Source organism: Synchiropus splendidus, chromosome 17 (assembly GCF_027744825.2).
Source record: "Synchiropus splendidus isolate RoL2022-P1 chromosome 17, RoL_Sspl_1.0, whole genome shotgun sequence".
Taxonomy (NCBI): domain Eukaryota; kingdom Metazoa; phylum Chordata; class Actinopteri; order Syngnathiformes; family Callionymidae; genus Synchiropus; species Synchiropus splendidus.
The window spans coordinates 7,225,251-7,239,772 of record NC_071350.1 but is presented as its reverse complement, the minus strand read 5'-3'; the positions used below and the strand labels follow the sequence as shown (position 1 = coordinate 7,239,772).

The window sequence follows — 14,522 nt, the reverse complement described above, 5'->3', positions numbered from 1 at the left end:
TTTTGTGATAAAACATAACTCTGACCTTCAGTTCCAATATAGCCAGTCCATCAAAATTAACAGCGTGTGTACCGAGCAGTAGGCACACATGGCAACATTAAATACCAAAATAAAAGTGTCCATCATGCTTTTATTCACATCAGATGAAAAGGGTTTCAAGGTCTCAAGCACCGGTATCACCACACTCCAGAGAAACAGAATTTATTGGTGCAGATTTTCCGGAGCAGAAGTGGACGCGCTGCTTTTTTTTCCCCTCGTCTTCCTGTGTCTCCTCTGTCCGCTACTGTGTGAGCCAAAAAAACACCATGGTGAGACAGCAACGGTTTATTAAGCTGGATTTGATTCTTGTTGACACCACCCGTTTCTGTCTCTAATAAAAAAGAACATCGCACATGAGAAAACAAACAGGTCTTGAGGAGCTTATTTAGCCCTCTACAGGAGTGATAATGACTTTCGGATAAATCAACCGCTCACAGTCTTCACTGCGACTGAAGGATTGGCAGGTTGATCTTAGCACGCTGCTGTATAAATGCTGTGCTGGCTTTTGGACTGGGAGGTCAGATTGTGCTCACCAACATGTGCATGTGAAACGGGAGGAGTAGTGTCGGAACAGAACCTGATCCTGATACAAGCCTCCAGAGTTGCCAGCTGGAGCGCCTGCCCACACGTCCCTGTTTGCTTGGTGAAATGAACTATGCAGCTCTTTTCGCTTTTGATTTGCTGGTATGTGCCGGCAGCCGCCGTGGAGATGATAGTTTATGGTCGCTTTGGGGCTCTTTCACCGTGCTGCTTAAGTGTCAGTTATCCCATTTCTGCCGCGGTTACATAATTGAAACAACTGCCCTGACACCGCCATCCGTTGGTCAATTAGATACTTTCACCAAGGTCCGGTTTAGTACCTCAGCATTTGTCTTGTAGTGTGGTCAATTTACAGTCTTGGATGAACTGAAGTGCCCCGGGGTGAAGAAGAGGACGGATGCAGACGTAGAATCCTTCTTTAACACACACCATTAAGCTTTTCTTTAGACCAAGACTTGCAAACCACGCACTGTATAAACGTAAAGGACGCACCGCCACTTCAAAATAAAATTATTCACCATGTTTGTAGATGTTACAAATGTCAATTATATTGCAGGAATCATATAAATATAAAGCCTCAATTAACCAGGAAAATATAATATTTCTGAACCATGCATTCAGCAAATGTGACATTAATTTCATTTGAAAAAACTGAATCTCAACTTCCTGTCAGGTTTTACTGAGTGTGGTAGCAGCCAAAAGCCACGAAAAAATGTGGCTTTGATAGCAATGCCGAATGAGAAGCTCATTCCCCAGGATACAAATCAAACGTGATAAAACAAAGTGGAAGAGGTGGATTTAGGCATGAAAGTAGGGATGCACCCATCTCGGTATCGGGTATCGGCCCGATCCAACCTCTTAACATTGTATCGGACAAAACTGCCCCTAGATCAAGGTGCTTCACCGCTGTTTCAAAATTCCAGGCTGAAACGCTGAAATATTCCAAGTGTCCAAAATTCATATTTCATGCTCAAGAAGGCAGAGGTAACACAATTCACCTTCCAAAAAACCCGATGTCGATGCAAGGGAAGTCAACGGAAGATCGGAAACCAGGATGTACAGGTTCGAGCTTCAGAGAGAACAGTGTGTTATGAGAAGGTTGGTGATGACTGGAGGAGACTCTTGAAACCTTTTTCTGTTTAAGTTGGTCCACAAATTTTACATTTTGCTCCACCCACAATGTGGACTGATAATTTCATTCATTCATATGATTCAGAGTTATTATATAACATATTTTCTTAAATCGGACTGTTTAAATAGAAGGTTTGTACGCGAATACATGCACAGGAAGTGAAACCCGGTCAACAGCCGGAGCGATCGCTCACTCACTCGCGTGAGATCTGACGTCCATCCTGAGGAGTTTGGCGAATCCACAAGTCACTTCCCACTCACATCGAACATCTATGACTCATCAGTGTCTATGAATTCCTGCATCCTAAATAAAGGCGCTATATGGTGAGAAACTCATGTGCGCCTCAATAAAAACACAATTGAAGCTGTAAATTTCTTTTCTTTTCAGATATTGTCTCACTCTACAGCCAGAATCCGATCCACCTTTTACATTTAGTGTTTAATACCAGGCCACCGGCACAAGCTAGAAGCTAACTCACTCTCGCATTGAGTCTAAACAAACATTAGATTTGCAATGAGTTAGAATCAAGACGTGTATTGTCTTTCTATGATATGAATTGAGTGTGGTGTCGTGAGACAGTGGGTGACAGTGCACATAACAGTCCGTGCTTTGTCTTCGCGAGGTCACCCCTAAGGGCTGAAGACAGTTGCAATACTTCATGTTCCACCGATCGATGCGTCAGAACGGTGAGACCAGGGAAGGTTGTTAGCTAAGTTCCCGCTTCTACCACAAACTTCAGGAGGAATTCCTGATTAAAACTTTCTACTCATAAATCAACCCCTTCAGCGATCAATTCTAAACTCATCCGTCTCGCCATCCATCCATCCCTCAACTCGCCATTTATAAACACATTGATCCGCCTAAAACCAGACTTTTTTATTCGACACATTTGCCATTCTACCATTCGTCATACGGCCAAATGGTGTCCAATAATACACGTGAACATTCACCCTCCTCCAGCTGCCTATCCACCTATCATTTTTAATACAGTCCATCCACTTAAAAACTTCACCTGTTTTTTTAGGATTTCTAGACACACAACAATTCAGAAACTAACCGTTCTGAATCACACTCCAAACCCAGCCTGCTCTCCGCCCCACGGATCCCCTGAGAAATTACTCCACTCCATCTCTTGGTCCTTCATTCCATCCACCCAGTTGATATGTTTCAGCAAACTTTGTTTTCACCAGTACTAACCCCATCTTCAACATCATTTAGAAAATGAATTGACACCTCACTCGCACTTGATCTCACCTTCCATCCAGGGACCAGTGCAACAAGGCTGGACCCACCCACCAATCCAATTTCTAGGAATAAGCCTTGCCATTCCTGGCTCATGCACACTGACTTTTCCCTTATTTAACCCTCTCATTGCTGTTAATATTTCGACTCCACATTACAGTATTTGACTAAAATAGTGCTGTGGATGTTCTGTACAAGCATGAATTCAGTTAAGCACCTGCTCACTTGTGAGCAGCCCACAACACTTTCACAGGCAGCAGCACAGAGAACCAACTGAGGAGCGAAAAGACGACAACAAACCGAGGTTAACATCGAATGGAAGCAGGTGACCACCACATCTTCTGGAGCATTTATCAGTTGTATAACACAATCCCGAGAGTTAACGGGATAATTGTGTCATTAATCTACAGCACCAGCAACCCAAACACGACACCGGATCAATCGGACTGACGGACAACAAGCCAGACGAGAGTTCGCTCCCCGAGAAAACTACTTGATTCAGTGGAAAGAAACGCGTTTCATGACCTTTGACGCACTTGAAGAGCGCGGCAGCGCGTCGCGCCTTCAGCACAATGACGGGAAAAACAGACTTACTTCAAGACGGCGCTGTCTCCTTGTCTCACGGTGATGTTGTCCTTTAATACAGAATCCCCGCTCCTGGCCGGAACTCCTGCGGGTACAAGGAATAACAATTTAAGTCCGAGGAGCGCCAGGCATCTCCCAGACAGCGCCAAACGTCCACAAATTCCCATTTTCTCTTTTGCTGCCGCTGCGCAACTTCCAGGGGGGGAAACAATGCAGAACACGGGGGGGTGAACTTGAAGATATTCCGTCAAGGGAGCAGTTGTCAGAGAGGATGCTCGGATCGGAGGTGGAGGGGGAAAGTGTCTCTCCGCCCTTCAGCCGTTCGTGGAAAGTGACTTGAAGAGAGGAACAGCAGCGTGGTCCTCGGAGATGCGCGCAGCCGCCGCCGCCTCCTCCGCTTCCAACTGTAATCTCCGTGAAATGGATGCTCTCGCAAACACGCACACACACGCGCAACTCAGAAGCCCCCCACACTCTCCGAAACAAGTGCGTGTGTTGTGCGTCTCGTCTCTCTCTTCTCGCTCCCTCTCACACTCTCTCAGAGTCTTCACTGTTTCGAGACTGCGTACGACTGTGCGCGCTGAGAGCAAGAAGCTGAATGCGCTCTCTGGCGCGCTCCATCCCTCCCTCTCTCGCGCTTTCTCTCCGTCGCCAGCTCGCGCCCTCACTTCGCCATGAGGACCATATGGACTCAGTCTGCTCACATGCGCAGCTGTTATGCCCAAAACGCTGAGGACCACCGGGTCGCCAAGGAACCGACGCGACTCCTGCGGGAACTGAGCTGATAAAACTCCAGATTCAAGACGTGAAAGTTTCACCATTGATTTGGATTAACACCAAAACAATCCACCTACTTTCTAATTCCCAGCATTTTTATTTATTTTATTTTTTTAAGAAAGAGACGCATATTATCTAAATTAATTTATTTTTATGATTATATATATATATATATATATATATATATATATATATATATATATATATATATATATATATATATATATATATATATATAGTTTTCTAATCATATATGTATTGCTAATTCATGAAGTTAATATCAAGGGTGGTTTTATTTTATTTTATTTTATTTTTTAGAATCTATCAAATTGCTGTTTACTTAGTTCACAACATTTTTAATCGCCAAAGGACAAATTATCTAGGTAAGACACAAATTTTCTGTGCTTTGTTGGTGATGTATTTTTCAAAGCATTTCATTTCGTTTTGAATATAATTTCAACTTCATGTATTCATACGTTATAGTAAGCCACAAAAAAGGGGCATAAAGTACCAGATTAAATATTGAAGAAACAACTCACCAGAACAGATCATGAACAGGAATATGGTAATAATTATACAATAAACTATGCTGTCTGCTGTTCATAAATACCCATATTGAGATGATTGTTTGTTGTTCTTAAAGTAGTCATATTTTTTGACGAGGAACATTTTCGAATAGAACATTCATCTTGACGTTGAAATATTTAAATGATACTCTGAGTTTACTGAGAATATATGATTCAGTTGCATAACTCTGCACCCAGAGGTATTATGAATAATTCCTCAGTGATTAAAAAAGCATATTTATGGAAAGAAATAATGACTGAATTGAGTTTTTGAACTTGGGAAAAAAAGTGAAAAACAAATGAATGCAAAGAAACAAAAGACAGACAGCGGCCATTGTGATTAGAATATTGAATATTGAATAATTAATAGTGTTTAAGTTATTTATTCTAGTTTTACAAATACCACTTTTAAAAGCAATTTCACATTATTAACAAATTATCCCCACCAGTTCTTGAGAAGTAAAAAGTGTGTTGATGTTTGTTTGTTAGAAGGGAAAGGAAAGCTTTGCCTATTGCTGGAGTCTTATGATAGTATTTTCATAATGATCACAAAGTGAAGTGCAGAGGTAACTGTTTTGTATTGAGCTCACTCTACAATCCAACTCTCTGGTAATACATTTTAAAGGTATTTTCGGTGCAAACATCATGTATGCATAATTGTACACACACAGCACAGAGACTCAAGTGAGGTCACATCCCCGATGGTTCCATATTCTGTTTGCTTTTTGCCTGTGCTCCTGCTTTCCAGGTTAATTGAGGCTGGCTCACTGACTGTTTGCTGTCGCCCTCATCACTGGCTGCTTCGCAGCATGCTACAGCCGTGTTGACACACTGATCTGATACCAGATTGTACCTCGCCTCACCAGGTAAAATGACATAGATTACTTGGTATTTTGTGGTTTTATTTTTTTATTCCAAGTTTTAAACATTCCCTGCTTAGCTTATGACCTGGGAAGCATCAATATAACCAGCTATAGAGAGTTTTAAATGAAGTACAGTAGTAGCTCGGTTTTCGAATGTCCCGGACTTTGCTTTTTTGCTTCTGATTTTGAACGAAAATCCAGAACTCACACGCCCACGAAAAAAGCCGGAAAAAAACATAAGGTGCGCGGACCGATCAGCTGACCCACGACGCGCTTTGTTATTGTGTGTAACGCAGCCTCTGTATACAGACGTGTCCCGTTAGCTACATTTACTGACTGTTTTTTCTTCATATTGAGGTGTAAAACCTTTCCTGTCTCCGCACTGGACCGTGGTAGAGTGTCACAGGGGAGGTGCTCGCTCTCCACACCTCCGAGGCTGGAGCGCACACTCCAGGGTTTGATGTCCTGTTGTGGGCTGGAGCTGGGACAGGGATGAGGCGAGTCTGGGACAGAGCTAAGTTACTTGGTTTATGACTTTGTCACAGCCAAACTGCACAGAAGCGCACATTCAGAGCTGGACACGCACCGGGCACCTCTTCCCTTCTGGATAGATGTCACTCACTCGGCAACCCCTCCCACATGCAGCGGCCACACACAAAGACGAACAGCGCACCTACTTACGCATGCGCGTAAAAACGTATAATTTCCAGATTTTAATGCTACATATAGGCAGGCGGACCACATCAGGTAGTGACACGCATCACCGCATCTCACACAGACCCGGAAGTTAATGCATTGGAAGAAACCATCATGTGTTTTCCAGGGGTGTCAAGGATAACGCTAAAACAAGAGATTTCTGTGAAATTAATTCAGCATTTTGTTACACCTCCTATCAACATGGAATGCGGAAGACCAAATTCTGCACGACTCTGTGTCGTGAATTTTGCGTCCGGACTTCACAACTTCAATAGCATCCATCTGTTTCCACAGAAACTCAAAGGCAGAAGGTGGATTCAGAGGGGAGTAAGTCAGAGTAAAATATAAGACGCCCTTTGATCACCTTACCGTGAAGATAAAACGACCAAATCCACTATTTAAACTTATTCACTCTAAGTTAAATCACACTGCATAACAGAAAAAATGGGCAGATTCAGTAGTTCACAGCGTCAATATCAACTTCAGGATGGAACTTACCTGAACCCTGTCCACTGTGATTAATGATGGCGTAAAACATCTGTATTCCTTTGACAGCCGCTGACCACCAAGGTGCCTGAGTGGCACTTGGCAGCACATCGCTAAAGAGCAGCACTCTGAATTTACGCTGACAGCTTCTGAGCCTCTCAAGTCGCCATTTCTTTATCCTCACATCCATTTGAGTCTGCGAGGAGATATTGGATTGGGGGCAGCGAATGACAATACGCTGAAAGCTTCGGGGTGTCAGCTACCATCGGGGAAAGTGACACGTGACATTGTTCTCATCTGGCGTGGGGCTGCTAAAAGCCCTGCTGGATTTGCTTTGTATAGAAGTCATGCTCCTTCTCATTGGTAGCTTATTTGCTGAGTATAACCAGAACAGCATGACGGATCAGCTGCTCACATTATTTTGACTGCAAGTTTTATAAAAGAAAATCCACGATCAGTTCAAACACAGCAGCACAAAATCTGGATCGTAAGCTGTAAATGAATAATATTTTTAACGAATATTCCGGAATATATTGGTGGTGTTGTTTAAGGTGACGTGGCGTGTGTGGATCTACACAACTGTGCTGCGGTTTACCAGACGGGCTGTTGTGCAGGAAAGGTGATGATAGCCTGTGCTGCAGAAATTAGCTCAAGATAAGACTTAATTAAAACGATATCTTCGTCGACCGCCACACAGGTCCTCGGCGTGTGTGTGTGTGTGTGTGTTTTAATGGCTTTTAAGTAGAACCTATTTTCCTGACCTCAGCAAAATCTAAGATGTAGTGTCTTAATTAGAGTCAAGGCAAGAGAGGATACTTCCACCGATTCCACCTGCAAGTGTTGGTTCAAAGTGAGAGGGAAGTTGGGGGATGAGTCGCCAGGATCGCCATTCGCACACACTGAACAGAGTGTGGGGTTTGAGTAGCAGACTGAATCACGGCTTGTTTATTTAGATAGTGTGAGGAATTACGAGGTGCAACGCAAGACTCACAACAATTGAGTCTTTCATGGTTCACGCAATGTTGGAAGGACACAAGCTTATGCGAACTTAATGAACCGCTCTACATGGCACAACACAGTAAAAGTAACATCCAACCTAAGACCGAGATCGGTTCCGACCAACCGGTCGCAAGTCGGATTGGACATAAGTCGAATGCCATTCTGTCGCGAGACTTATAGGTACTACTGTCGTGGTAGATCGCTGCGTGAGAGTGAGATGCTGAGTACGGGTGGATGTAAGTCGAGCATCTCATAAGTCGGATGCTCCTTGTATTAAGGACCCTGGTGTATTATGACCGAGGCTTTTTATAGAACCCACAAAAAATTGGCTCAATAATAAGGTAAATACTGATTTCAATGTAAAAATGTCAACACGATTTGAGATGTTTGTCCTTTCTTTCAGGAGGAAAGCCAGAGTAGGAAAACATGCTAGCAGCTGGTACATGATACGGACTCCAGTGCCAGTGGTAGACATAGGTCAGCCAGCTAGCAATTGGTAACACAGGCTGAATGTTGGCACCGTTGGTCACTTATAACTAGGGCTGCAACGAACGACCATTTTAATAGTCGACGAGTCGCTGGCTATCTTAACGGTTATTGAACTTGTCGTCGTATGATGTGTACAGCTAGACAAACATCGAGACTTCTGTGCCTATTGTATAAATAGTCATTCAAATGTGAGGAAAAAAAATGGATGTAATTTGTCAAACACGAGTTGTTTGTTAAATTACAACCACTAGCTGTCGACTGGACTATCTTAACAATTACCCCTGGTTTCCACTGAGGGCGTAAGCACGGCAAAACTGACACACCAGAACTGAAACACTACCGTTTTAGTCATTCTGGCGTTGTCCACCAGGGACGCAGTGGGGCGTCTCTGCAGTGTCCCAGACGCACCCCGTTGCTCTATGTTGCGGAGGATCCACGCCTCTTCTTTCTTTCTTTATTTTTTCCAGGGGGTCCGTGTGAAGCAGGTCATTCAGGCAGAAAGTCAGAAGTTGAAAAATGAAGTGGATCCGGTAAAAGTGATAAGCACACAGACGTGCCAAACTTGTCTCAATCGGTGCTTGACACCACAGTGAGACCAGAATGTGGTCAAATAGAGCGCAAAACAAGGAGTGAGACTGACTAGAGCAAACATATGAGACATGGGTCGGACATTCTAAATAAACTTCTAGTTGAACGGTGGTTTGAATAGTTTGCTGTAGTTTGAATATTTTGATGTTTTGATGGTCCCAGAACATCTAATATATTAGTCGATAATAGTCGACTAGCGGCAACAGGTTCCCCTATTCATTGAGCTTCTTCTCTCGATGCAATTGTTGACCCAAAACCGTCCAGTCAGCATTCATTGACTTGGAAAATTGGAATATTGTGATCATGTGAGATATTTTTTGGAGGTTTAAATCTGTGGATTCGTGTCTGTTCTGAGGAGCAGCCATTGAAACTGCTGACCTAAAGTGTGTGGGGTTCTGCCACAAACTGCTGTAGTAACTGGACATGACTAAAAATAATTCAAGGCGGTAAAATAATCCGCTTTAGAAAGTGGCATAAAATAGATACCTATCCATTTCCAGCGGTGCCACGATGTGTTTGACCCCTCAAAGCAGGTCAGCTGTTGCGCTGACCTTGCTAAAGCTTCGCAGAGTGCGGGCGCTGGGCTGCTGAAACATGATGAATTAGAACGGCATTGTTTGTTGCGCAGCCAGCATGAATCACTGTTGATGTATCACCCAAACACGGTTATGGGGAGCGCAAGGGGAAAATAGACCCGGTGGTCTAGATCAACGGCTTTCAAAATAAGAGGAGGGACATATTGATTTTTAACACGCTGAAATGAACACGGCCGTTTCGGTTAAATAAATGTCTTTTTGATTGGTTGCGGCTATGTGCAGTCCGGCTCGACGCCAGGCGGGTTGTGTTTCTCATTTATTTCAGTTACACGTGCAGTGACATTCACATAATTTCCGGCTGTCTTGAATTAACATCAGAGTCTGGGTGGCTTGTACAAACAGCTCAAGCTAATCTTCATTCATATCGAGAGAGGACGGGCCGAGTGAGCGGACAATGAGCCCACCGCTGACCAAAGAGAGCTCATACCCCAGCAAAGGAAAAACAAGGGTGGAGTGAATAAAGGGGCTGATGCTCAAGCCAGTCTGAGAACAAACTTTATTTATAGAAGTTGTTGTACATGTTACAATACATATCATTTATGTTATAGACCATGTACCTGCTGTTCCACTTCTCTGTGTCCAGTGTTCATTTGACTCCTTATTTTTTACTTTTTTTCTTTCAACTCCCCTGTCTTTTCCCGTCATCAACCTTTTATTTTCTTATTGACTCGAGTCTGTTTTCCAGCGCTATCTACCGCCTCTGAGTTCCACTAGGGACCTGCTCCATCTACCCACCCTCACATTCACTGCCATCACTGTGGGAGAGTAAATTATCTCCCGCTAATGGCTCGATCGCTGACTCTGCGTCACTCTTAACCTCCAAGAGTAAACACAAGTCTGGTGATTTTTTTTTGTTTTTCATGGGGAAACAGGGGAACAATAGACTCAATATGCCTAGAACTGCATCAGTGGACACTTATTCGTGTGAGTCAACATTGGAAATGATAAATATTGGCGGAAAGTATGTCGCAGGGAGCAAGGCAAATAAATAATAAAATAATAATAATAATAATAGGTGCCATTAAAAAAAAGGTCCCATTTTTTTGTCAGTTATCAAATATTGTACATAGTTATAACACCTTTTGAAATGTTTATCATTTCAAAGTTTTAGCAAGTTAAAGTTAGCAAAATGGCCACCCTACTCACAACGGTCGGAGAACGGCGCATTCCTAACAGATTTCCTCACAATGTTCAGCACTTGTTTTTTTCCCAAAAAACTTTATTAGGCCAAGCATTCACCATATTTTGACCAAAAATCTGCATTGACTAGACGGACCAGAGTCGCAAAATTCTGATGTGGAGGATCACATCTTTTATTGTAAACGTGAGTTATTACAGTTATTACATATCATTATTATTATGTCATTTCATAGCATTAATCCGAGTTGTTTATAAATATCTGAATTACAAGGAACATGCAACTTATGGCCTGCTCCACTTAGGTCGAACCCGTACTTACGACCACGGCCAGCAGATGCTATTTTTTTTAAATTTTTTATTCAGTGTTTGGCACCGCAGCACGTAGCATCCCGTCATCACGTACAACAGTTACGGCAGCACAGTATCCCAGCATCTCACTCTCACTCAGCCATCTACCACTACAGTGGTACCTATGAATGGCATTCGACTTATGTCCAATGTGACTTATGACCAGTTGGTCGGAACCAATCCCGGTCGTAAATTGTTGCTTGTAGTCCTTATTTTTTCATGTGCACTTGTGGCACATACATAAAATTGCTGAGTGGAGGGGAAAATATATGCTGCTATTAAGTTGAACACATACTACTGAGTGCTATTTGCAGAACTGCATGCTGTTTTTTTTATGTATTTATTTAATTAAAGAAAGGACTTTATTAAACGACAAAATGAAAAAGAAATCCACGTGTTGTGGTGATGTCTTGTCATCTTGCTAACACTGTAGATAAGCAGTCCCTGTTAAAAAAAACAAAACAAAAAAAAACAAAACTGTGTTTTTAAAGTTGAAATAAGAGCAGTAAGAAACACACAAATCACAAAACATAATGCCTAAAATTACATTTAATTCCATACACAAATTAAATCATAAAACACAAGACTCTGGTTTGTGTTTGTGGAGACGCTTGTGGCTACTTCTTCTGACTTCTGTGTGATGTGGTTTTTTTTTTTCCTTCTCGTTGGAGGAAGTTGGTATTTCGTTGAGTCCGTTTTATTTTGTTATGTGTCGCTGTGGGATTTGCTGAGCACTGCGTGTTTCATTTGATCTTTTCTCATTTTACTCATATCTAAACATCTACATTTGCCAGGTTCATCTTACTTTAGAAGACCAGGAGATTGTAGCTTAATTCAGGCTAGCTTTGTTCTCTGTTCCGGTACGACTCCTGATCCTGACTTTGATGTCAGATAACTGCGATTGCCTCCGTCTGGACTTCTCTTTACGCTTTCATCAACTTTAGCTGCAGTGTCAGAACAAAAGCTTGTCTATGTCCCTCTCGCCGCCTATAACCGCGCCTTCCTCGCTGCTTTCTGTTTTCGTCCTGCTTTGCTAGGATTGGTCGATAGCACATGCACTTATGGGGATAACATACGATTCACCTTCAAAAACCAAACCAAAAATCAAATCTTTCATTTAGAGCCCGATTCCAGTGTTCAAACAAACTGAGTTTCTGATGAGCATAACACCGCATTGATAGCCTGTTGGCATCCAGCAAGCTTTTATTTGCCGCAGCATGACATTCCACCGAGGGCCAAAATTAAAAGCTTTCATGAAAAAAATTCCTTTGTCCAAAGGAATTTCAGTTGAGCTCTTAAATGTAACTTCTCTTCCGCACACCTCATTATTCTCAGCATGTCAATAGTGAAACCATTAGAAAGACTCCTATTGACGTAAAAGCTGCTCGAAGGTCACACATTTAAACGCTCGGCTTTTATTTAAAAATGGCAAGGAAAAAAAATATGAAAGGCGTCGACAAGTCTGTTGGACACAGTCATACATATTTATAGCTGTAATGTAAAAGAAAATGGTTTAGCTTGGTTTCTGCAGCCGAGGCGCGCCGACGCAATGGATGTTAGCTTTGTGTCGGACAAATTGCCTGAATGGAATTAAAGGTCAGTCTTCTCAATCACTTACACAGCAATGTGTTCAGATTTTTCTGTTGGACAGAATGAAAGCCTTCGCCAGCAGTGGTGAGCTGAAGAAACACCTTGAGCCGTTCAACTCGGAGCAGACATTTGCAAGCATGAACTGTGGGTTATGTACAGTAAGCTTTGTGTCGTGAAACATTCCAGGAAATTATAGAATTATCATTCTTCAGCAAATATTTTTTCAGGGATTCCCTTTCTTGCAGACCTGACTGTTGTGACTCCCTCTTCTCTGGTATCTCGGGAAGCTTGTGCTCTTTCAAAAGGCCAAACCTCAGGATCGAAATGTGCCTGAATCGACTTTATCTTCCAATTGAGTCTCCAGTCCAAGCGTTTTCTATTGGGCCACTTCGACTTTGGAGCTGAATAGACTGGCTGGCTTTTTAAAATCTCAAATAAAATGAGTGCAGGGACTTATCTGTATTGCTTACCTGTCTATCTGTGTGTCTGTATGCATAGTTTCGTGTGACAATGTGACAAGGGACAGATAGATTTCGGTGGTTTTGGTAATCTGGAAGAAATTGTCACTCATTTGCATGGCTTCTATCTTCAGATTGTGAACCAAAAACCAGAGAAATTTACCCCATAAAACACAGTTTGTGAATAGGGAAGGGACCTGAATATGATATCGACTGAATTCCATCTGTATTGCAGAGTAACTTGGTACCATGTATCAGTTCTTGAACGCTCTGTATAGTTGTAGTTAAGGGTTGCCTTGACGAAATTTGTTCGAATCTGCAATGGAGCAAAAAAAAGCTCGATTTACGTCCACCCGTACTTACAACCACGGCCTGCAGATTCTGTTACCAGTTGCTAGCTGGCTGACCAATGTCTACCACTAGCACTGAGTCCGTATCATGTACCAGCATCTAGCATGTTTTCTTACTCTTGTTTTTCTCCTTGAAGAACAGACAGAAATCTCAAATCGTGTGGACATTTTTACTTTAAAATCAGTATTAACTATGTTATTATTATAATTTTTTGTGGGCTCATAATACATTTTGACACCAGAGCCCTTAATACAAGTAACGTCCGAATTACGACCTGCTCGACTGAGGTCCGACTGAGGTCTTACGACCACAGCCAGCAGATGCTTATGTTTTTTATTCATTGTCTGGCACAGCAGCACGTAGCAGCCCTGCATCGTGTACAACAGTTACAGCAGCATAGTATCCCAGCATCTCACTCTCACGTAGTGATCTACCACTACAGTAGTATCTATAACCCTTGTGTCGGCTATTTTGAATGGCATTCCACTTAAGTCCAATCTGACTTCTGGTCGGAACCGATCCCGGTCGTAAGTCGGGTGTTACTTGTATTTATTAACGTTTATATACAGAGAAATAAATGTATTTATTTTAAAAGTTTGGGGTTTATTATTAAAGAAATGAAGGTGTATTACCACATAAGCACATGGAAAACTACAGAAAATTAGTACCCTGGAGTACTGATACCAATTCCCTGGTACCAGACATTGGCGTTTTATTGGTTCAAATGTGAAAAGTTCCAATCCCTACTTGCGAAAGATTAAAATAAATCTACTTTCATGCGTCTCTGTGGCAGAATATCAACACTGATTTGCAGTTGCTTGAATCTAGACTGCCAGTCTAATGTCGCTGCTGGTCTCGTGGTGAGAGTGTGTCCAGCTACTTCCTTTTTACCCTCAGTCGACATGATTCTTGAATTACTGATGGAGTTGATCCTGTGGTATCATTTACAAGTTGCCATGAAATGAGCCCCTCGGTGGACGTATTGTTGGTGAATAGTTGGTTAAATTCTAAAGAGAACATGTGCAGGTGGCCTCGAT

General features: G+C 42.4%; 1 protein-coding gene across 2 annotated transcripts in view; it reads right to left on the bottom strand.

The window, feature by feature from the left end:
• Positions 1 to 14,522, bottom strand: part of opcml (opioid binding protein/cell adhesion molecule-like) — a 330,675-nt gene that overhangs the window by 179,157 nt on the left and 136,996 nt on the right. Inside the window, exon 2 of one of the 2 annotated variants that reach the window (XM_053847035.1) lies at positions 3,548 to 3,623. In XM_053847035.1, the coding sequence (XP_053703010.1) occupies positions 3,548 to 3,623 (76 nt within the window). Of the gene's footprint in view, positions 1 to 3,547; positions 4,137 to 14,522 lie in introns of those variants that run through there. The other variant, XM_053847034.1, reaches the window with a different exon arrangement.